The sequence below is a fragment of the Acinonyx jubatus genome, chromosome E3 (assembly GCF_027475565.1).
Source record: "Acinonyx jubatus isolate Ajub_Pintada_27869175 chromosome E3, VMU_Ajub_asm_v1.0, whole genome shotgun sequence".
Classification (NCBI taxonomy): Eukaryota; Metazoa; Chordata; class Mammalia; order Carnivora; family Felidae; genus Acinonyx; species Acinonyx jubatus.
Window position 1 is genome coordinate 12113224 of NC_069398.1, and position 25585 is coordinate 12138808.

General features: G+C 42.4%; 1 protein-coding gene across 3 annotated transcripts in view; it reads right to left on the reverse strand.

Moving 5' to 3' along the window:
- Positions 1–716: 716 nt before the first annotated feature.
- DNAH3 (dynein axonemal heavy chain 3) overlaps positions 717–25585 on the reverse strand; it is a 169834-nt gene continuing 144965 nt past the window's right edge. For 2 of the 3 annotated variants that reach the window (XM_053213005.1, XM_027043073.2), the window contains exons 54-62: positions 18556–18781; positions 15916–16160; positions 14229–14345; positions 9947–10101; positions 8944–9111; positions 7149–7291; positions 4609–4813; positions 3607–3744; positions 717–2237 (exon numbers count right to left, since the gene is read on the reverse strand). In XM_053213005.1, the coding sequence (XP_053068980.1) occupies positions 1884–2237; positions 3607–3744; positions 4609–4813; positions 7149–7291; positions 8944–9111; positions 9947–10101; positions 14229–14345; positions 15916–16160; positions 18556–18781 (1751 nt within the window). In that variant the 3' untranslated portion in view covers positions 717–1883. The remainder of the gene's footprint in view (positions 2238–3606; positions 3745–4608; positions 4814–7148; positions 7292–8943; positions 9112–9946; positions 10102–14228; positions 14346–15915; positions 16161–18555; positions 18782–25585) is intronic. The other variant, XR_003415245.2, reaches the window with a different exon arrangement.

Sequence of the window (25585 nt, forward strand, 5' to 3'; positions counted from 1 at the left end):
TTTGAGTTGGAAGAGACTGCTCCTCTTTATTGCCTCCTGGCAAGATTTGGAGAACTCCCCTTTTGCACTTAATGTCTCAGATCTCTCAGATAATTCTGCTGATCTCAGCATTTAGGGTTCTTTTAAAAATTTTTAATGTTTGTTTGTTTTTTGAGAGAGAGAGAGAGCACAAGAGAGAGAGGAGCAGAAAGAGGGAGACAGAATTCAAAGCAGGCTCCAGGCCCTAAGCAGACAGCAGAGAGCTTGACATGGGGCTCGAACCCATGAACCGTGAGATCATGACCTGAGCCAAAGTTGGACGCTTAACCAACCGAGCCACCCAGGCACCCCTAATTTAGGGTTCTTAATCAGAATTTTATCAACTCCATGTTTCCATGAAGAGATTTCTGGAGTATGTATGTTTGGTTCTCTGAAGCTTCCCACATTCAGGAAAAATAAAAAACCCTGAGGACCTTTCTTCTAGTGAAGAGGCAGAGAAACCGAAAGACACATTAAGACCCTCAAACAACTCTTAAAAAATGAGAACAAACTGAGGGCTGATGGGGGGTGGGAGGGAGGAAAGGGTGGGTGATGGGTATTGAGGGCATCTTTTGGGATGAGCACTTTGACAATTTGACAATAAATTTCATATGTTAAAAAAAATACATTCAGAAACTGTATTTGACAACAAATTTCATATATTTTAAAAAAATACATTCAGAAACTGTTCTAAAAAAAAAAAAAAGAAAAGACCCTCAAACAGCCTTATGTCTTTGCTCAACTATGAACTGACCACTGGAATGCCCTGAAGTCACTTAGAGCCAAAGAGCTAAATGAAAGAGTTAGTCGAGAAGTAATATATAAAGAATTTGATTTTTATATTCCTTAGGATTCTCTTTTAGCTGGCTCTGGGGGAAAACAGGAAAGTGATAAACTAGAAAATTTTTGGACATGGTTGTTGGAGCTACACATTTAAGATTCTACATCATAACATAGCCAAGTCATTGGCAGGGAGGCAGCATGTGGCAGTGAAAAATGCATGGGTTCTAGAGCCAGACAGACCTTGGCTCTGCAATGTCAAAGAGCTGGATGATCTTAGGCAAGTTACATAATCTCCAGAGGGAGAGACAATGGTACCCACCACATAGGAAAAAACAAGATATCTAAAGGACCAGGTCACAACCCATGGTACATAGTAGGCATGCAACAAATGCTGGTTTTTTCATGTCTCCTTCCTGAAATTTCTGCCCATTTGTTGCAGGTTAGTAGAGAAGTATTTGGGTTCCATTTCTATCACTGATAAGTTGTGAAACCTTGAACTAGTTGGGTTTTTTTTAATGTTTTTATTATTATTATTATTATTATTATTATTATTATTATTAGAGAGAGAGACAGAGTGGGAGAGGGGCAGAAAGAGAGGAAGACACAGAATCTGAAGCAGGCTCCAGGCTCTGAGCTGTCAGCACAGTGGCTCAAGCCTTTTTGAACCTGAGAGGCTGTGATGTTAGTGCTAGGAAACAGCACTAGGAAAGAAGCAATTAAAGTTCAGTGGAAGTTACAGCAAAACAACAGGAAATAAAACACAAAGGAGTTTAGCCAAATGGCTAAAGATCTAGGTTGAAGAGTCCCATCATCTGTGTTCAAATCCAGGCTCCACTATTTTAGTAGCTATCTGATTTGGGAGATCTTACTTACCTTCTCTGTATCATGGTTTCTGTAGGGCCATAAAATGAGGATAATAATAACCTACTTTATAGGGCTGCTCTGAAATACTGACTCGTAGCAAGTGCTCTATTAATATAACTGCTGCCATCATCATCATACCATGTGTCTCTTATGAAAGGAAAGCTAGGTTGTGGTTGAGAATGAGATGCCTTTTATTTTCTGCATTGAGATGGATGCCATCAATTATCCAGCTGGCACAGAGAGGCTACCCCTCGGTTTATCCAGTGCTTCTGGGGCCTGTCTGTTGGGAGTTCAATGGAGAGGACATAGTTGGTGGAGTGGCCTGTGGTGGAGAGGATGCCTCTTCGGGCACTTGTTTTGTAGACTGGACATACATAAATGTTCTGATGTGGAAACATTGCACTTTCCCCAGGTTTCAGCCAAATAACAGGCAGTGGATCATAGAGAATTTTGGGGAAAGACTCCTCAATCTGCACTGTTTCCCTGTCCCAGCGGGCACCTTCTAAAAAGAGTCCTTTTATGTAGGCCCCATCTTCTGGGTTACTCTCCATGACTGTTTCTTGTGTGGTTACCTGGAAGAGAGAGAGCTGTAAGTTCTATTACCTGCAATTTCCCTAAATGGGGCAGCATCAAGAGATCAGAAAATCTGTTGCAATGTCTGCCTTTCCCAATATACATTTCCCAGGACACTGTGGCTTCTGTGATAATACTCCTGCCTTCACAAATGAACCAGGTCTGATTCCTAGTCAGCATGCTGTGCTCCTATATGGTAGGCATAGAGAATGCACTAAAGTAGGAGCTGGGGGATCACATTAACTGTAACTAGCTTAGTGACCTTGCACAATTGGGACCTGGATCCATAAAGTGAGAGGTAAGATTCAGATGCATGCTGGTAAAACAGCTGTCTGGCAGGGAGAAATAAAGCCTTGATTTGCAGTTTTTGTCAATTTCTATTGTGTACATGTTTCAGGCTATTAAAACTATGTAATAACCAGCTCCACCCAGGTCTGGTGAGTTGATATGAGCCAGCTCCAGCACACCACTGTTTAAATTCAGAGGTAGTAAAGTCAAATTCCTTAAGGTGAGTGCAGAAAATGGTCCAGGTGTAGGAGAATAAGGAGTGGTGGGGATTATGATGAACCAGAGAAGACAAGCTCCATTTAAAATCATTCAAATTCTCTTTCTGTTGTTGTGAATAGAATATTTTTCTCATTTTTACTCCTAAGTACTTATTGCTAGAATAGGAAAGGCTATTGGTTTTTGTATATTTAACCAGTATCCGAGTATCCAATCACCATATCAGTATTCTGATACCTATTATCTATCAGTATTCTGACAGGTGTAGTTTTAGAGTCTTTAGGGTTTCTAGGTATACAATCATTTCAACATCAAAAAAGATGGATTTATCTATTTTCCAATATTTATCCCAGTTATTTTGTTACCTTATTGCATTAATTTCAGCTTCATGTTGCCTTCGAAGATTATCAAGTTCATTCATAAACTAAATTAAGACCTATCAACCAGTCTGCAACCTCTGGACAAGATGATCTTACTGTTTTCTCTCCATATATGGACAAAGGTGATACTTGATTATCACTTGGAAAGCACTACCCAAGACCATTACCATCTTTCCAAATGAAGAGTCCACCATGATGAATAAACAATAGGGAAGCATGCTTTAATTTTTCTTGGTATAATGGTGGCAGAGTTTTTCTCTGGAAATATTCTTTATGTATACACAGCAACAAAGCCTTGGGAATTCTCTGATTCTGTCTGGAATAAATTTTGGAGCTATTTTTAAGCCATACTAAATACTTCACTTGTACCATCTCAGAAGCATTTGTGCCTTAACACATCCAAATGTTTGGACTCATTAAAAAACAGGCAACATTGCTTTCTCTGGTTGGTCCCTTGAGCTGGCCTAACCCAAAGTATGTCTACCTCAAACTCAAATCCGATGTGGTCAATGGGGATGGTGTATTTCCGGGCATAATTCTGAGAAACACCGGTCAAAAATGACTGTGTGAAGTAAAATCCAGAGATCCAAAAGACCACAGGGGGCCCGTGGTCAATCCATTCCTGGAGAGTCACAGAAATAAAAATTCAAAATCAACAGCACATCAAAGATAGTTCAAAGGCAGGTAATGTAAATGAGTTCCGTTAAGAAAGATGTTTTTTCTCTTTTTTCTCAAAACAGGTAGCCCTCTCAGTTTAGTTTGTATTTTCCCACTTTTTTCCCCCACTTTTGAAATGAAGGTACAAACATATATTTCTACTTTAAGAAAAGCACAGGTGCAAGCTGGTGTCGGGGTATAATAGACACTGGCAGGGAATGTAATGGTGGAAACTATGTGCCTTGCCTAAACTGAGCAACAGCCACTCATCTCATAATAGTTGCCATGCAGGAATGCAGGCTCATTGTTTCAGCTCTTCCTTTTTTTGCAGGACAAACATCTGGATTGTTATGTGTAATAATTCAATGTTTACATGCTATCTCAAAAAATTTTAAATTAGGGGCACCTGGGTGGCTCAGTCAGTTAAGCATCTGACTCCTGATTTCAGCTCATGTCATGATCTCACAGTCATGGGAACAAGCCCCGCATCAGGCTCTGCACTGAGCATGGAGTCTGCTTGAGATTCTCTCTCCCCCTCTCTCTCTGCCCCTTCCCTGCACACGCTCACACATGCACACTCTCTCTCTCTCTCTCTCAAAATAAATAAATAAACTTAAAAAAATTTTTTTTAATTACCAGGCAGCCAAACCAAATATATCTATTAGTCAAATCTGGCCCATGAGCCACTAGTTTGTGACATTTATTCTAGTTCCGACTCCTGCCCTCAATTCTGGCAAGACTGTTTCCAGTAGGTGCTCAATCCATTTCAGAATGTCCTCTCTACCTGAATGCGTGTGCCAGGTGCCCAGCTGCCCTGACTCCCAGGTACCTGGAAGAAGGCCAGGCGGGCCAGCAGGTCAGCCACATAGCCCCCCAGGGGCTTTAGAGATGGGTAGGACTTGGCCATCCACATGGCTGGCACTTTACCCACGATCACGCTACTGAAGACATCCTCCAGCTCTGAGGACATCAGGACCTGTCCTTTGATGGCTCGGCCAAGATCAATGAGGCTTCTGCGAACGACCTTGGTCAGCCTGCAAGAACAAAGGAGCTGGCTCAGCCAGCTTCTCCAGCTTTACCCTACCCAAATACCCTGACTCAGGTCTCCTTTCACTTTTCCTCTCTTTGAAAGGTCAGACAAGTAATATACATTCATGATGGAAAAATTATAAAGATGAGAAAAAAATGAAATCACCTGGTATCTCACCACCTAAAGATAACTTTGATGTTTATCTTTCCAAATTTTTCTATATGTAAACATAAATTATTTTTAATGGTATTAACTATATTACTTTTTTGTAATCTGTTTTTCTCTCTTAGCGTATAGGGAGCATCTTTCCAATTCAATAGAGACCTAAATCATCCTTTTTTAATGACTACAAGGTATTTCATTTTATTTAACCATTTCCCTATTGCTGAAACATGTTATTTCTAGGTTTGTTATCACTGTTAACAACATTGCTAGGAACATCCATCCATATCAATCTTTGTGGAAACTTATAATGATTTTCCTATGAAAGGTAGAATTTCTAGGTTAAAAGGTAATACAATTTGAAGGGGTTTGATCCATATTGCCAAAGTTCTTTTCATAGATTATGAGGTCCATGCCTGAGAAAAGGCAGCCTGGGAGATGCCAAGATTGCCTGCCTCTCTCTCTGGCCTCTATGTTTTGAGGCCTAGCTAAGCCCAGAGGGAATTCACCTGAGAGTGCCAAAGAATATGCCACCAGAAATAACTTGTCATCTCTAGCAATTTTTGGAATCCCAGCCAAGTGGATATGAGAATGATCATATGCAAGAAAGGGATTCCTAGACGTGTAATCACTTAATATTCATATTAAGAGGAATTTAAGGGTCAGAACTTTGGTTCATGTGCTTGGCTAAGGAGTCACGGGGCAAAGTTACTATCTGAAGGATTATTCCACAGACCTTTGGCTATTACACCTAAAGACTTACTTGTAAGAGTTTTTCTATTTTTTTTTTTTTAACTATGTGCTCTACTAGTTTCAAGGTTTTAGGAAGTAACATTTGCCTCAGAAGATACAGTAATGATTCCCCTGAACTGGAAACTGAACTGTCACCTAATCATTTTGATATTCTCATACCACATGGTGAACAGGCCAAAAAAAAGTGATTGGTGAGGATGTGGGGGTAGACTACTCAATGTGATTAATCCTGACCGTCATTGGAAAATAAGATTGCTGTTACCCTGTTCTCTTCTATTACAATGACCAGTGGTAAAGGCTAGTGAAGGCCCCTACAACCACTAAGGAAGAGTTCCTGTGACCTTAGGAGAGGATGGATGGCAGAAGAGCAAAGCCATTAGGCTTGGCGTCTGGATGAATGACAACTACATCCCATCATGCAAAGTATCTGACTCACAGCAGTGCTGCTGCATCCTTAGCTCACACCCTATACTTTGCTTCGTTCCCCCATATGGTCAACTGTCTGTTGACTCTAGAGTTGACTCTAATCCTAACACTGAGAAGGCAAGGAATACTTAGATGACATTCTTCCAGTTCTTTAGTACTTCAGAGTTTAGGGATGTCCCTAAAACTAAGCAATGATCAATGAGGCAAAATGGAGACAGTAACAGATGGAGAGCTGGGAGCAGTGAGAACCTTTGACTTGAAGACAGAAGTGATGAGTTTTCTCATTTGGCATATATGGTCTTTGAGAACGCTTTCAGTTTTATTTAGAAGTCAAATCAAGATGATCTATTGGGTTCTCTGCTGTAGTAACTAGAGAAGTAAGGAAGGCCAGAGACCCTTAGCTCCATGGCCAGCCCCTCACACCCCTTCTCTACCTGTGTGGTAGGGGCAATGGGATAAACTTCTCTCCACCCTCTTCTATATTCGCCCTGATTTCACATATTGGGTAAGTGTATGGGCTCTGGAATCAGACAGCCTGGGTTCAAACTCCATTCTGTCACTGAATTACTGTATGACCTTGTGCAAGTTGTATAACTCTTCTGGGTCTGTTTTCTCACCTTTAAAACGGGGGCAGAGGGATTACTAACTGTTCCTATTTCAAAATACTATTACATGGTTTGAATGCAAACACATACATGATGCTTGGAGCTATACCTGGCACTAAGGGCTCAAGAAAAGTGGCTCTGATAATTACTTTTACTATGAGTCTGCTTGGTATTGGTTTTAAGCTGATTTTACAGGTGTACTATCAATGAGTGGAAGAGAATGACTAGAAAAATTGAGTTAAACTTGGGTCAACACATGCTGGGATGGTCCTATTCACAGCCCTCCCCATAGGTGGGGCAAACCACTTATCAAGTGCACATGTCAGTTACTGCCCATGAGATCATACCCCTACACTCCCACTCCAAGGATCCAAGTAAGACCATCCAGCCCACCTGTTGAATCTGATGAGCTCCTGCCTTAGGACAGTGTTCATGGATTCCTCATAGACCACAGGGTACAACTTCATGACCACTTCCAGGTCAAAGTCTTTGGGAAGCTTGGAGAGTATGTCCTGAGCCAGCTCCTCAATGACTTCCTTAAAGTACAGACGTAGAGAGGTGAATGAGAAACAAGGCCTGTGCACTGTGGCTTTGTCTGGGTAAACCTGAAGCAGTGAGCATTGGTCTTTTTAATCACAGCCTACAGGACCTTCCTGGGAACTCTCCTACAAAAGCCAATTCTGCCTGGGGGAAAGGAGGTCACTTACCTCTCTACCAGTCTTCTTGAAGGCATCACCTCTTGGCCCAGAAGGTAAAAAAACCTAAGCAATAAGAGCCCTATTCTTACACCTGAAGCAAGGTTCTGATGGCTGGATAGGTAGCCTCAGGCAGTGCTGAACCCAGCCAAACTCCTCCTAGGAGAGCATCTCCCACAGCTCTCTCAGCCAGCCCCTCATAACCAGCTCATGGTACAGATGGGACTCTTGCTCAGTGCCAGTGACCGTATAGGACACCTGGGAAAGCGGTAAGCCATTCCTCAGCATCGAGCAAGAATAGCCCAGGGCAATGGGGTTGGCCAAGTAGGGGAGGGGACAGGCCTACAGGAGCAAGGAGTAGGACCTGGGTGTGGGAGAGACACACAGCTCTGCCATCCTGTGGATCTGAAAGGCTTGGAACACACACTTCCTTCCCTCTTCTCACAGTGAGGGGAATTTCCATCCCTAAACTGAAACCAAGCAGGCTGCTCTATCTTTATACCTATTATCATTTATGGCACTATGAGCCAAATCAAGAGAAACCCACAGCTGAGAGGGCTTGAACATGGAGTAGCTCAGAAGATGGAGAAGGGAAGGGAAGGATAGGAAAGAAGAGGGTGTGGTGGAGTCAGGAGATGGCAGTCCTGGATCTGGCTCTGCCTCTGAGTTGATGAATGCTTTGAAGCAGGTCTCTTCCTCCCACTGGGCTATTTCACCCCCATCTGTAGACTGAGGATGGTGGACCAGGTCTGTGCCTCATAAAGCATGGACGGCAAGAGGCACCCAAGCTGTTTCTAGGTGTTTCCAGGACATGGAACACATCATGTTGAATCACATGGTGATAAAGTCATTCTCTTTCCAAGTTTCAGCTGCCTTTCTCTTTTCATTCTTCTCAAGGACAAAGTCTCAGATCAGTGCTAACTAAACGCTCTGTAACACTGGCTGATCCTCCTCTTTTCACAAGCAGCCAGCAGGGCCTCAGCAACATAATCTGCGAAGAACCTAATAACCGTTTAGTTTTCATTTTCTTTTTGTGGCTGTTGTGACTTTATGGAAGTGACATTGGGTTTCCATTTATGGTACTGATGTGCAGAGCTTTTTTCAATATTTTATTTTTTAAGTAATCTCTACACCCAATGTAAGGCTTTAACCCATGACCCCCAGATCAAGAGTCGCATGATATGCAGTGTTTAAAAGAAATGTTTTTAAGAGATTTTGTTTTAAATATTATGTAAATGTAGTATAGATGACATATGGGTAGAGCAATGACTCCTGAGGGTTATATAGGAGCAGCTGACAATCCGGAAACACTGCTGCTCTTCCAGCTCTGTATTTAAGGACTCTCAGCAGGAAGACCAGAGCACCCATGCCCTATGGAGTCTGCCAAGCCTCTGATCGTCGGCCTTCTAGGTTATCACCCACAATCCTGCATGACCACCAGACGGACAACTGTCTGTGAATGGAATTACGTCTCCCACCCAAAGCCCAATTACCTGAGGGGACTTGCCACTCCCTCCTGACTGCCTAGGGAGGGTCAGCAGCACTCCTTGAAACAGCTGGTTGGTTTCCTGGTTGTCCTTGGTGATGTCAGCATTCTCATGGAGGCCAAAGACTTCTGGGTGGGTTGTGATGGGTAGGTTCCTAAGATACTCGATATAGGACTGGAAAGGAAATGTTCAGTTGACACAAACCCAGGTCCTCTGGGGTCCCAGAGATCACTCAGGGCTTAGCTGTACCCAACCCAAGCAAGAATCACATTGGATTGGTAGCACAGGCCACATCTGCCCACCACCCCACACACCAACCAACCACACACACACACACACACACACACACACACACACACACACACACGGTGAACACACCCCAAGCTGTTCCTCATACAGTCTTCTGGGGAGTGAGTATGAAGGCAGAAGGACTGAGTATCTCCCCTCCCACCCCTAGCTTCTCCCTGCTCCCCCTGCAGTTCTGGCTTTACAGTCAGACTGAACTGGGTTTGGATCCTAGCTCTACTGAAAACTAACTGTGTAACCTTGACCCCCAGTTTCCTTATCTGTAAATGGGAAGATAAGTGAAGTTATAAAGTAATAGGCCTTGGCATATAACAGGTGTTTAATAAAAGAAATCCCTCTTAAAGCTCTTACAGATTTCCTGTTTTCTTCTTCCTGTTCTCATTCTCCCATCCAGTTTTTCTGTCCTTCCCCTTTAGCCACTTTCTGAACCTTTGTTTTCAAGTAGCAATTTGCAACCAGGTTACTACCAAGGCTTCATTTTAACCATCCTTCCCCTTAACTCCCCAAGATGGGCCCCACATTTTGAAAAGATCTTGTCTATCAAATACCCAGTTTTCATTCAATAATAATAATGTCTCTCTTAGAGGCTTTTTGGAATATTGGAAATAACTTATGGTCCCAAGTCAGGAAGCCCAAAGCTACCCCTGGCTCTCCTTGGCTATGCCGCAGACCCTAGCCACATGGAGACTGCCAAGCCCCTCACCTGGTAGGAGCCATGAGGAGGAATGTAGTAAGTGTCTCCAGGAGCGAGGGAGTAATGGTCCTGCTCAATTTCCTTACAGTAGAACGTGGACAGAAGGGATAGCAGGAGACGCCTGTCTTTGTCATCAGTCACTCTGCCCCCGTAATTACATTCCCCTGTGGACAACCAACAGGAAGAAGTTGAGCTCAAGGAAGGTCATAATGAACTTGGTCATTAACCTAAAACAGAGGATTCTTCCGGCCAAGAAACTCTGCTTAGATGCAGGGTTGCTGAAACCAATGCTCACATTGGGATGAGATCAGGCCTTTTTGGTATTATGTTTGCCACAAAAATAGTACTTATTCACCACATTAGAAATTAGGAAGTAAAAATAAACTGAAAGAAAAAACCAATACAATCACCAATAATTCCATCAAAGGTAACTGTGAACATTTAGGCATCTTCTTCATGTGTGTGGTTTTGTGTGTGTGTGTGTGTGTGTGTGTGTGTGTGTGTGTGTGTGTGTGTGTACATACATGAAAGGCATTACATAAAGGTGGCTCAGGGCAAGCACTTTGGCATAAGACAGTCCTGGGTTCCAATCCCAGCAGTTTCTCATCTGTCGAGAAGCAGAGATAATTGCAGTACCCATCTTACAAGGTTGTGGTTAATAATGCTTATAAAACATTTAGCACAATATATAGCACACAGAAAGTATTCAATTTATTACAGTACAGCTATTACAAATAAATATATTTTTGAAAATTGTGATTATCCCATACATACTGCTTTGGGATACTCCATCCCCATCATTAATATCATTCTCTGAGACTCAGGTTTCTACACTCAGATTTCTACAAAAATAATTAGGTAATTCTTTGGAAGCCACATCAAATCCATCTCGCCAAGCCCATGACGCATTTTCTAGCTGGTCCAGATTCCATAGTATGTGGGTGCCACCTGGTATTTGGTAGTTAATGGACAACACACTAGTCTTCAAGGAGGAAACACATCTGTGTGTATATGCGTGTGTGGACACACATATGCAGGCTCATTTCCAATTGCAACCATTCCAGGAAGACACAGGTCTACAGACAAGAAACAGGAGGTATGGCCTAAGGTGGGGGCAGGAGGCCTCAGCTTCTCTTGGTCTTGGAGGGGTCTAAATGTGAAGGAGGAGGATATGGGTGGCTCATTAAGGGCAGAGTAAGGGTCTATTTACTTTTTGAGTAATTTGAGCCCTGCAGATGCTGTTTTACCTTAAGCCAGACCATCTAGATTTCTGAGGCTCTCTCTATGGACTTTTCCAGGCGTTTAGCAAAGTTCAGTTTGAACATTACGGTTGGTCTCAGCTATAAACAAGCTTTTGATAGCACTATATTAAATATAACAATTAAAAATATAACATCAAAGGTGCAGTGGTTTTCCCTCACTGAAGTCAGCATGGCAGAGCTCGAGGGCACCCAAAAGTGAACCCAAGTAAAGGTAAATCTCAGGCACAGAGTCATAGTGCAAGGTCCTGCCACCACACCCTTATCAGCAAATTTTCCTCCAGGGGATACCCTTGCAGGCTTTGGGTTTTATGTTTGTGAAGGAAGGTGGATTTCTTTATAGCTACTTATAGGTCTATTCTGGTATCAAGAGCACAAGTGCCTATGGGAGCCAGGATGTACTTTTGTCTTTTTTTAATATTTATTTTTAATTTTTTAATTTTTTTAAAGGAGCCCAACTATTTTTTAAATTTTTTTAATGTTTATTTATTTTTGAGAGAGAGAGAGAGAGAGAGAGCATGAGCAGAGGGGGGGCAGAGAGAGAGGGAGACACAGAATCTGAAGCAGGCTCCAGGCTCTGAGCCGTCAGCACAGAGCCCGATGCAGGCTTGAGCCCACCAACTGTGAGATCATGACCTGAGATGAAGTTGGACACTTAACCGAGTGAGCCACCCAGGCACCCCTACTGTTTATTTATTTTTGAGAGGGGGGAGGTGGAAAGAAAGCACACACTCGAGTGGGGGAGGGGCAGAGAGTAGGGGTGGGGCAGAGAGGGAACAGGGGACACAGGAGCCAAAGTGGGCTCTGTGCTGATAGCAAAGAGCACAATCTGGGGCCTGAACTCATGCACCGTGAGATCATGACCTGAGATGAAGTCAGAAGCTTAACCGACTGAGCCACCCAGGCACCCCTTGCTTTTGTCTCCTCTAAGGTCTCTACTCTCCCTGCCAAGGCTGGGGGTACCAGATGAATAATGCATTGACTTTGGCCCATTGAATGTGATAACCATTGTTCAAACAAGACCCGTCTCTTTGGTTAGTGTCAGCACAGAGTTCTAATGATCATCCACATCTGGTTTTTCTTTCCTTCCAGGCACATAGGCAAGTTACACTTCTCTGGATCCCTTGTGGGGGCCAGGTATGGGAGACAACTTCTTGTGCATTTAATTCCTGGCATGAGCCCTTCAGTGCTATTCCTGTGGCAGTGACCACACAAGTATGTGCTGAGACATGGCATCAAAAGTGGGTGGAGCTTCTGCTAGCTGGTAGATAGATAATCACAATGAGCACAGACCCCTGCCATTTCACCCCAGACATGTAGAGTGGCTGAGAAATGGACCTTAGATGTCTTACACCCTTGAGATGTGGGGGCTGTTGATTCTCTGGCCTAATTAGCCTATGCTGACTGGCCTAGGTAGGAAGTGAGTCTCCTCCAGTGGGCTGACACGGTCAGGGAAGGTTGCTTTATGGGCTCCAGGAAGTCCCATACTAAGACCTTATCCTAGGGCAAGTATGCACTCATTCTGCATTCTGAAGAACAGCCCTGGCATATGCTTCTGCGTGACCTGAAATGAGAGGAAAATGACTCACTTCTTTAGAGAAGTTCTTTCACCAAACTAATATCCACTGAGTTTATGTTGTGCATGTCACTTGGGGTTTCATTTTAGGGGACAGCGTACTGCGTTAAGTAAGGTCTACGTGACCTTTTACAACCGAACTTAATCACTCTGAAGTACGATTTCTCAATCTTAGCAGTATTAACAGGTTGTACTGGATAGTTCTGTGTGGTGAGGGCTGTTCTATGTGTTGTGGGGTGTTCAGCAGCATCCCTGGCCTCTACCCAGTAGCATCTCTATTTAGTGGTGGCAAGCAAAAATGTCTCCAGACATTGCCAAATGTCCCCTGGGGGACAAAACTGCCCTTTGTTGAGAACCACTGCTCTAAGGCCTCAGTCTCATTGACTCTAAAATGGGGTCACTAACATGAAGCTCATAAGGTTACTGTGAAGACTCAAGGTGATGATTGTGTATATATGGAGCATCTTCCACACAATCGGGGAAAGGATCCACACAAACTCCTTAACATATGGAGCTGAGGAAGGAACTTGTATGTAATCTTTAAAAAAAAATTTTTTTTTAATGTTTTTATTTCTGAGACAGAGACAGAGCATGAGTTGGGGAGGGGCAGAGAGAAAGGGAGACACAGAATCTGAAGCAGGCCCCAGGCTCTGAGCTGTTAGCACAAAGCCCGACGAGGGGCTCGAACTCACAAACCGCGAGATCATGACCTGAGCCGAAGTCTGACGCTTAACTGACTGAGCCACCCAGGTGCCCCCGTAATATTGAAGACACCAGGGTTTTCCAACTGTGCTTCATTTTGACCTTCCGCCATGGTATTCCACTCGCTTTACCCATCTATATTTTATCTCCTATCTCTGGGCCTACATGATGTGTTCCATGAGGGAAGCAACAAAGTTCTATCCATTTGCATTCTTCTATATCATGTACTAGTAAATATCTGAGTGACTAATAAAAGGTCACTGTAGACTGCTTTAATATAAAACAGCAAGTGATGTTTTCACTTTAGGATACCTGTGCTAGGAACGCTCTCCTTCTTTTTTCCCCACTGCCTACCCTGCTTTCTTCTTCCACTTGTAAAACTCCTATTCATCCCTCAAAACCCATCCTTTATGCCTTCAGGAAGTATTCCATGATCACCCCCTACCCCATCCCTGAGATTTAATCACTGCATTGCCTTTCGACTTTATAAATGTTTCCCTTGCTGAATTTATGACTGTACTGTCATTTATTTCTTTATATATATTTTTTCCTTTGTGGACTGTGAGCCACTTGAAGGTAGGAATTGTATCTTCATTTTTTATAATATCTGTCATGGTGACCAGCATTAGTAAGAGCTCAATGTTTGTTGAAAGAATGATTGAGTAAATAAATGAATGGAGGTGGAACCAGAAGAGCAGAGGGGTGGAGTAGGATACTGGGCATTTATAACTGCAAAGCTTCCTCCCAGAAATACCTGTCAGGTAAGTCAGAGCATCAAATGGCACCTCCTTGTAGTCGTTCAGAAACATCTGGATCTGCCGCATACTAATCCGCAGGTCAGATTCATTGAATTCATAAGGAATATTCCAGCCTGCACAAAGCATAGAAGAATTAGAGACTTCAGTGCCAAGAGCTCATAATTCCACTCAGACATTGAGCTGTAGAGTTAAGCATCATGTGGAGCAGCAGCCTCTTTCAGTCCCATGAATATCAAGTACCAGGCCAACTATTAGCCCTGACATTTACTGCCAATGTGGGAGCCATTCTGCCTGAGAAAACATCCATTCTAAAATCAATTTTCTTATGGATCTCCCCATTTGTTAAGGTAGATGTTAATATGCTGGGATTTGTGGAATGAGAATAATTCACCCTGGCTGGAATACTGTGGTAATGCACAGGGTTCCAAAAATAACACTAAAGCATAGCTAGAGAGCAATATCTTATGATTAGGCAACAGAACTAAATCAGCTTGGAGAATTCCCCTCCTCATGCTCATGGGAAAAATGGGATGGCTAGCCTTGAAGAAACTATCAAGGGTATTTTCAAGGGTATAATGATAAATGCCCAGAGGGGCTGGAAAAGTGACATAAGTATGTGAAGTGGGCACAGTGTAAGACAGCAGAGTTCAGTGGGATGTGTGCTCAGCAGGGACATTTAATTTCCTCCTGCACATCACATTCAAATAAAAATTTAGCAAAATAAAAAATTCGTGTTCTGGCAAAAAAAACACAACTGGCCTGTTGGCTCCAAGCCAAACTCTTACATGGATTTTTGGAGATCTGGCATGGGTGGGAGAATAGTGGTGGGAGAATATGGTATATGAAACACAGATGTGGTGGGAGTGTCCAGCCCAGGCTGTGTCATCCCTGTACCCCTCAGTGGAATGGTCAGGTGGTCTGGGAAGCTAACAGGGGCTGTGGGTGGTGGGAGAAGGAAAGGAAGAAGATGCTCAGAGAGAATCGCCAAGAGGACAGTTTGCCTCCATATTTAAGCCAAAAGAACAGCTGAAAATGCATCGCCTTGGGCCATTTCAAGGCTGTTGAACAAAATCAGAGGTAGCCCAACCTTTAAACCATGTGGATATGGAATCTGTATTTAGCAGTTGGATGTTCTGCTCTAACAAGAGCATTAAGTTAAGATAAAGTAGTAAGGGACAGGATATGTTAATAATGAAATTTATTTTTAGTTTTTCAAAAAGAAGCACAGGCAAATGTCCCAGTTGTACTTCCTTCATTGTTATGCACATGTTTAGAGAACTACTCAAAATTTCATAAATTACCTGGTGACAACTCCCTGGAAAATGGCCATTGTACCTAAGATAGGCAAATACTCACCAAAGGGAAGGGCTTACAATTTTTTCATTAACATATTACTTCAATAATTAGGAGACCTCTAATTTTGGAGCAACATCTCTTTTCTTGACATTGATAGTGACCTAATTATAGGGTTGTCAAATTTATCAAATAAAAATACAGGACAGTCAGTGAAGTTTTAATTTCACTTAAACAAATCATGTTTAGTCTAAGTATGTCCCAAATATTACATGGAATATACTTATACAGCATTTTACTGGCAACCTTATCGGAGTATAAACTTGAACACATACCTGCATTTGTCTGTGATCTGTGCCCCAGCAGCCCAGGTACACTGTCATCGCTTACCTAAGGGTCCAAAGTTTCTCCTTTCTTGAACAATGGCGTGGAAGAAACACAGCCCAAACAACAGCTTCTGCCATATGACTGCCTTTGTACAGCTTTGGAAAAACACGGGGTCCGAGATGGGGTCATTGAGATAGGAGCGCAAAAGGTTGGCCCGCAGCCCTTTGGGGGGCTCATTGGTCATTTTGATCCCATTTTGGAGAATGCTGACTGGAAATTTCTCTGATGGATAGCTGGTTAACCAGAGTCTGGAAGAACAACAGATCTAACTATTTAGAGCAATGCAGTAAGTTATATTAAAAAGCGATAACAAAAAATAATAGCCACCATTTATTAAGCACTACTGGATGCCAAACCGCATGATAAGAATTTAATGTATGTCCCTTCCTTGACCCTCTCAGCCACCCTATGTGAAGGGATTAGCTATTCCCTTATACCAGGGAGGAAACGGAGGCATGCAGAGGTCAACTGGATTTTTCAAGGACACACCACTTAGAAGCAACTGAAATGGGATGTGAACTCAGGGCTCCTTGACTCCAAAGGCCATCTTAAACACCACACCATATTCCTCCCCTGCAAGACTACCTGAGAATCTACTAGGTCAGTATGATACCTGGCACCCCAGGAGTTGCCAGGAGGGAAGGGAAGAGGCCATAAACAGGTAGATTGAGGTCCGACTTCAGGCTGCAGTTAGGTGATATTTAGCTCATACCATGCAAACCAACACAAGGCTACAACATAGTTTGAAGTAGCTGCCAACTTTTAAAAAAACTGTGACTTTCTTTTAAAATTCTAGATTCCCATCTTCCCTTTAAAATAATGAGAAAATCTGAACACAATGGGCCTGCACTCCTGCATGGCAATAGTCACTTGGTATTAGGTAGTCACTGCTCTTCTCGAAAGGTCATGCATGGGCCTCTAGTTCACTGCAGTCCCCACCACTCTCCGTTGATGTCCAACACTGAGGCTGACTGCCCATGATGACTGCCACTGTACTGTGGGAACTGGAATATCTCCTGTGGCCAAGTCCTCTTCATTCATATATGTTATTCCTGGCTCCTATAGGCACTTGGGGTAATAACTTTTGTGTTAGGATCATATTACAGAAGACCATAATATCAGCATAAATAATTTTTTGTTCAATGTTCATTGTATCATTGATGGTGCTTAATCAAGCCACCATCCCAAACCAAACAGAATTCTTGAAACTAATTGGATTCCTTTAAACTCTTCTATGGATTTTATAGGAGTCTTACATGTATATAATAAACCATTGCCTAATCTGGCTTTGTAAATAAACACCAAACACTTTCCTATTTTCAGGCAAACATGACTAAAATGAAAATAACCAGGGGCACCTGAGTTAAGCATCTGACTTTTGCTCAGGTCATGATCTCATGGCTTGTGAGTTCAAGCCGTGGGTTGGGCTCTGTGCTAATAGCTCAGAGCCAGGAGCCTGCTTTGGATTCTGTGTCTCCCTCTCTCTCTGCCCCTCCCCCACTTGTGCTCTCTCTCTCTCTCTCTCTCTCTCTCTCTCTCAAAAATAAACATGAAAAAGAAAGAAAGAAAGAAAGAAAGAAAGAAAGAAAGAAAGAAAGGAAGGAAGGAAGGAAGAAAGAAAAAATAACCAGCAAACTTTGTAGCCTAAAACAGGAGTTGGCAAACCTTTCCTGTAAAAGGTCAAAGAGTAAATTTTTAGGCTCTGCAGGCCATATGGTTTCGGTTAGAACTACTTATATTGTGAAAGCAGTCACAATAGACAGGATATGAATGAGCATGGCTCTATTTCAATAAAACTTTATTTATGGACACTGAAATTTGAATTTCATATAATTTTCATGTGTCACGAAATATTGTTGTTTTGATTTTTTTTCAACCATCTAAAAATGTAAAAACTCTTCTTAGCATATAGGCCATACAAATCAGGTAGCAGGCTGTATTTGAACTACAGCCTGTAGTTCGCTGACCTCTTGCCTGGAATAAGAGAACATTTGAGTTGAAAAGGGCTTTGAAGTCTGTCTGGTTCATCTCATCATTTTGTATACGCAAAAATTGAGGCCCAGTTTTGCTAGGCTTTAAAATTCACACAAAAAGTAGGTAGCTCTTTCCAGTATTGATTAAAATTCCACAGAGCCCAAGAAATACAGGTTAGAGCAGCATGGACATTGGTGCCTACACTACAGGTGAGATTTCTTCCATGACAATTTTAAAAATCAGATTTACTGACATTTAATCTACTTTCCCAGACACATCTCCTATTATATCGCCCAACAACTTCTCATAGTATATACCCCATATTCATAGAATAACTTCTCAGTGTTTCCTTCATATGCATCTTTGCTTTTATAGATGCTATCCCTTCCGGCTGGAATGTCCTTCCTGCAAAACTATCATCTTTCAAAACCCCAGGCAACTGTCAGGCCTCTAGGCACTCCCCAGCTTTCCCTTCCCTTTTCTGTGCTCCATGGTTCTTATTCAAACGAGTACAGCAGGTACTGCGTGGCATCAACATCATTCACCCATGGTCTGTTTTCTGCTAGATGAGAACTGCGTTTGCTCATCTTAGCACTCCCAGCCACCAGCATGACATCTGGAGCTCAAGACTGGAGCCCCGAAACAGGTAGTGGTGGGGCAGCACCTCACCTGAATCTGATGTTAGTGCTTTCAGGAACAATCACCTCCTCACAGATCTTCTCCAGTGTAGGCATCCAGCTTGTGGCCAGGTGGCAGTTCTGTAACACCACCCAGGTCCCATCTTTGATGGCAGTGTTGATCATTTTGGCAGCAATTGAGCCTTGGCCTTGGCCAAGGGAGATGGTCTGTGTTCTGGTGCCTCCCATGCCAAGATCATCAGCAAACTTCAGCAGGCCTGAGACCAGGAAGAAAAGGGTTTTTTTGAAAGACGACAGGCCAGCTAAGACCATATTAACAGGGACTATGCAGAAAGAAGGTCTACATCAAAATTCTGGACTCAGAAAGAAACTCACTGGCTTCTGTCAATTACAAAAATAAGCATCTCTATGGGGAAGCTTTAGACTTCTTTTAAGAGGATGAATGAAGCTACTATTGATTCCTCTTTTGTTCTGAATACATAGACATTCTTTTTTTTTAAGTTTTAAAAAAAATGTTTATTTATTTTTGAGAGAGAGAGAGAGGGGGGGAGAGAGAGAACATGAGAAGGGGACGGGCAGAGAGAGAGGGAGACACAGAAGCAGGCTCCAGGCTCTGAGCTGTCAGCACAGAGCCCAGCCTGGGGCTTGAGCCCACAAACCACAAGATCATGACCTGAGCCAAAGTCAGATGCTTAACCAACCAACTGAGCCACCCAGGAGCCCCTCTAAGTTTTTTTTTAAAGTAATCTCTACCCCCAGCATGGAGCTTGAACTCATGACCCCAAGATGAAGAGCCTCATTCTCTTTGAACTGAGCCAGCCAGGTGCCCCAGGCATTCTTTATTTAAAAAAATTACAAACTGAATTATACAATACAAACAATAACAAAAAAAAAAAAATAGAGTCTGAGAGACAGAATTTCCCAGGTGCCAAAAATGAAGAGGGAACTCAAAACTAAAGAGATGAACACACAACCAAAGAACTAGAAACTGGGTTGTTACAAATGTATTTTACTAGAAAAATGGGCATTTGTACAGTGAAATTTCAAGTAAGTCTCTTTCTCTTCTCTTTTCCTCTGAGGCAGCCAATGTTACTAGCTTTTTGTGAATCCTTCCAAACATATTTTATGCATTAAATAAATGCATATATACTATTATGTGAACTGCAGAATACTACATTTGCTTCTTTCACTTAGATGTTTTCCACATCAATACAGGCACAGCTCAGAGATATTGCGGGTTTGGTTCCAAACCATCGCAATAAAGTGAATGATGCAATAAAACGAGCAAATGATTTTTTTTTGGCCTCCCAGTGCATATAAAAGTTATGTGTACACTACAATATTACCCATTAAGTGTGCAGTAGTATTATGTCTAAAAAACAATGTATGTACCTTAATTTAAAAATATTTTATTGCTAAAAAGTGCTATCATCTGAGCTTTCAGTAAGTTATAATCACTGATCACAGATCACCATGAAAAACAATGGAAAAGTTTGAAATATTGCCAAGAATTACCAAAATGTGACCCAGAGACATGAAGTGAGCAAATGTTGTTGGAAAAATGGCACCAATACTCTTCCTGTCATCTTGGAGCCTGTGGCGGCCTGCTGGAAACAGGACTCCTAAAACGACAAATATGTCTGGAAGGCTGTGGTCCAAGGCCAATTTTCTTTGGAACCAGAGGGAGCACACGGCACTTCTTAAAATTGAAGGTGTTTATGCTCAACATGAAACTGAATTCTATCTACGCAAGAGATGTGCTTATGTGTACAAAGCAAAGAACAACACAGTAATTCCTGGTGGCAAACTGAAGAAAACCAGAATACTCTGGGGAAAAGTAATTCATGCTCATGGAAACAGTGCCATGTTTTGTGCCAAGTTTCAAAGCAACCTTCCTGCTAAGGCCACTGACCACAAAAATCTGTGTGATGCTGTACTCCTTAAGGATTTAAACTTAACTGAGAGGTACCCGGGTTGCTCAAATATTCGACTTCGGCTCAGGTCATGATCTCTCAGTTCGTGAGTTCAAGCCCCACATCAGACTCTCTGCTGTCAGTGCTGAGCCTGCTTCAGATCCTCTGTCTCCCCCTTTCTCTGTCCCTCCCCTGCTAGTGTGCACACATGTGCTTTCTCACTCTCAAAAATAAGTAAACATTCCTTAAAAAAAACTCTCCTTAGTTAGACATTCTGTCATTAAAAAAAATACATACATACATAAATGTGTAGATTTGTTCTCTTAAAAAAATAAGAAAAGTGGAACTGATAGGTTGCTTGATGCAGGGTTGCCACAAACCTTCAATGTGCAAAACAAACAAACAAACAAACAAACAAACAAAAAACCGGATCTGCAAAGTGCAGTAAGGTAGAGCACAATAAAACAAGTTATGCCTGTACATACAGAAAAGTCTTATTCTTTTTCATGGTTACATAGCATTTCACGATTGGAATATACCATACTTTATTTAACCAATATGGATGTTGGGTGATTGTGGACACATAACTTTTGCACTCATAAGAAATGGGGGGCTAGAACTGAGACTTTTGTAGACAGTTGGGACCTTCAAAGCGCTGCACCTTTACGTTAAGGTGGCCAGAAATCTGGCTACTGGTCTAGAAGCAATGCAGAAGCTCATTGGTGGAAAAAATAACTCTCTGCTAAGAAAACAAAACACTAAGCCTATGCCACATGTGGATGAAGGGTGTGGGTTTATAGTACCTGTGGGTGGGATTCCCCAACTGAGAAATTTCCCATAAAATTGATATAGAATGGGGGCACCTGGGTGGCTTAGTTGGTTAAGCGCCCGACTGTCCATTTTGGCTCAGGTCATGATCTCATGGTTTCGTGAGTTTGAGCCCCGTGTCAGGCTCTGCACGCGCCTCTGTGAGGTCATGCACTCCGTGTGACAGTGTGGAGCCTGCTTGGGCTTCTCTCTCCCTCTCTGTTTGCCTCACCCCTGCTCATGTTGTCTCTGTCTCTCTCAAAATAAATAAATGAACCTAAAAAAATTGATCTAGAGTGGCAACCCCCCCTGGGGCATCAGTGTTTGCATATGCAAAGTCGTTCTGTTAGGGCACTCCTAAAACCCAAGGTATTAGGAGACTCCCACAAAAGAACACAAGATTGCTGATTGTGAACTCACAATAAAAAATTACAAGCTACGTGAGGAAATATATCACTATAAGGGATAGCACATAAAACAATCTGGAGAATTAATACTCCACAGATTATATATGAACTCTGTTATGAGCCCAATTATGTCTCTTTCTTTTTTTTTTTTTAATTTTTTTTTTCAACGTTTTTTATTTATTTTTGGGACAGAGAGAGACAGAGCATGAACGGGGGAGGGGCAGAGAGAGAGGGAGACACAGAATCGGAAACAGGCTCCAGGCTCTGAGCCATCAGCCCAGAGCCCGACTCGGGGCTCGAACCCACAGACCGCGAGATCATGACCTGGCTGAAGTCGGACGCTTAACCGACTGTGCCACCCAGGCGCCCCTGTCTCTTTCAAATCCATATGTTGAAGCCCTAATTCCCAGGACCTCAGAATGTGGCTGTATTTGGAGATGGGGTCTTTAAAGAGGTAATTAAGTTAAAATGAGGTCAACAGGGCAGGTCCTAATCCAACAGGACTGGTGTCCTTAAAAGAGGAGGAGACTGGAACAGTGACATACTCACAGAGAGAAGACCATATAAAGACATAGGGAGAAGATGACACAGGGAGAAACTGGCCACAAACAAGCCAAGGTCTCAGAAGAAATTAACCCTGCCGATGCCTTGATTTTGGATGTTTAGTTTCCAGAATTGAGAGAAAATAACTCTCTCTTATTTAAACCACTGAGTCTTTGATATTTATTTATAGCAGCCCTAGCAGATTAATATAATTTCTGAAAAAGACCATGAACGAAATACATCTAAAAATCAATAAAGGAGGACCACAAAGCATAATAAAATTCACAGTCCTACAAAAAAAGAAATACATGGATTTGGAATAAAACAAATAAAACTTCTAGAAATGGAAAGCACTGTCACTGCAGATAAAAACTCAAAGTACTGATTAAAAGCACAGGGTAGAGGCAGCCAGAAAGAATTAGTGAGCAGTAAGGTCTGCAATCAATGATCCATCCAGTAGTACTCATATTGTGGTTTCCAAATCCTGTGGCCTGTTTTTTTTTTTTTTAATTTTTTTTTTCAACGTTTATTTATTTTTGGGACAGAGAGAGACAGAGCATGAACGGGGGAGGGGCAGAGAGAGAGGGAGACACAGAATCCAGGCTCTGAGCCATCAGCCCAGAGCCCGACGCGGGGCTCGAACCCACAGACCGCGAGATTGTGACCAGGCTGAAGTCGAACGTTTAACCGACTGCGCCACCCAGGCACCCCTTGTGGCCTGTTTTGAAAGAACTGGAGTTCCTTAGAGAAATGTCTGTACAAGATGAGCCCAGAATACATGCTAATTCTATACGGCAAGGATGCTATATAAAACCACCGGGGTTATGTGAAAACTACTAGTCATGAAGGGGCCCCTACAGGCTAGAGACTGAATGATTTGAAAACCAAAAAGAATAGTAAATAATAAAACACCACCATGTTTGAAACACCCACTATGTTAAAATCTATGCATTCACAATGGCACAAAGAAAATCTTATTGCTTAAGTAACTTCACAGGATACCAGGGCACTAATTTATTAATATGAAGTTTGAGAAATCAAGAGAATGAACCAAGTGTCTATTCTGCTGGTCCTTTTTGAGCTATAGTCAGAGTAAACCAAAGAGTTGACCAAGGAAATTTTTCTTCATAGGGGAGTTCCAGCGAATAAATGCAAACATAGTTGACAGAATTAAAATACCATTTTGTAGCCCCTAATGAAATAATGGATCTGGGGATTGATTTTTTTAAGGCCACTAAAATCATCAGGTCAGTTGTTTCCAAAACATACGGGAATTATCTGAAAGACTTCTTTTTTCTTTTTTTAATGATTGTTTATTTTTGAGACAGAGAGAGAGAGAGCAAGAGAGAGCACGCAAGCAGGGGAAGGGCAGAGAGAAAGGGAGACACAGAATCTGAAGCAGGCTCCAGGCTCTGAACTATCAGTACAGACCCTGATGCTGGGCTCAAACCCAAGCACCATGAGATCATAATCTGAGCCAAAGTTGGACACTTAACCAACTGAGCCACCCAGGCGCCCCTACCTGAAAAGCTTCTAAAACACAATGCCTGGGCCTCATTGACAAAGATTTTAATTTAATTGATTGAGGGTGTGGCGTGCACATGGAGGTTTTTCTTAATCTGCCCCCTGCCCCTCAAACTAGGTGATTCCATTGTGCAGCCAAGATTGAGAACCATCACATTAGCTGTGAGGCTGATGAGAAACTTTACAAGGGAAGCAGAATGGGAAGGTGGATCACAATGACAGTGCCTGAGTCCACTGATAAAACTTAATCAGAAAGGGAAAGACAATCAGATAGTATATGCTTCCTGGTGTGAGGCACTACAAGGGACACAGTACCCGTGAGGTCTCCTGGGAAGTTATCCAAGTTAAATCTGATCAGGCCTCTAGCACAGACAGACAGGAATATGCAACATATGCCACTGGACACAACTGGCCCATCCTTTGCCAGCACATCATCATTTTACAGACCATACTATGACCTTTCCTCCATTTCTCTTTACCTTTCCTGGTTTACCCTCATTGCTCTAATTTAAATCTGCCACATAAAGGACATGGGGTTAAAATAAAGCTACTAGAAAGGGACCATGAATTTATCTTTGACAATAACACTGTGGTATGGGAGCGTGGTAAGGGTACTAGTTCATTTCAGCTCCCTCCTCCGACCTCCTCCCTGGTGCACAGCTGCCAGCTTTCCATCCAGGTCAGGATAAGTGTCAAACACCTCAGGGGTTACAAAAGAATGGCAACCTTGTCATTTGCATTTCTGGTACTTTTCTTCATTCAGCCACAGAGAAAATGAAAGCTTTGAGATCCAGCGGAACAGAAAACAAATCTATTTCTGTCAATAACTCATACCTGTTAATATGCAATAATTGATTTCTGGAAAGATACACAAACCAGTAATAATGGTTACTTCTGGAAGGGTTAGGAGGAAGATATACCTTTCACTCTACACAAGGGTTTCTCAACCTCAGCACTACTGACATTTTGGGCCAAATAATCCTTTGTTGTGGGGGACTGTCCTGTGCACTGCAGGATGTTTAGTAGCATCCTTGGGCTCAATCTACTGGATGCTAGTAGCATCCCCTACTTGTGACAAAAAACGTTTCACCACTTTGCCAAATGTCCCTTGAGGGGGCAAAATGGCCCTGGTGGAGCCACAGTCCTATATTTTTCCACATTGATTTTTTTTTTTTTTTTTTTTTACTATATACAGTTATACACAGTATTAGTCATTACACTTTAATTGGGGGCACCTGGGTGGTTCAGCTGGTTGAGCATCTGACTCTTGATTTCTGTTCAGTCATGATCTCACAGTTCATAAGTTTGAGCCCCACTTTGGGCTCCACACTGTCAGTGCAGAACCTGCTTAGGATTCTCTCTCTCCCTCTCTCTCTCTGCCCCTCAACTCACACGCATGCACAGGCACACACTCTCTCACTTTCTATGTTTCTTCTTTTTTAAATGTTTATCTATCTTTTTGAGAGACAGAGAGACAGAGAACCAAGTGGGGAGGGGCAGAAAGACAGGGAGAGACAGAATCTGAAGCAGGCTCCAGGCTCTGAGCTGTCAGCACAGAGCCCGACATGGGGCTTGAACTCCTGAACCATGAGACTATGACCTGAGCCAAAGTCGCATGCTTATCTGACTGAGCCACCCAGATGCCCCCTCTCTCTCAAAATAAACCAACATTAAAAAAAACTTTAATTTAAAAATTAAAAGAAAAGAGAAAAGCCTAATTTAGAAAGGCAATAGTATTAGAAAATGATTTAGGATGAAGATGATAAACTACCACCCAGTAGGCTAAATCTAGTTCTGGTCTGGCCCTCACAATTTTTAGGAAAGAATTTGAATGAGTTATCAGGATGTAAAAATGGGTGATTTCTGC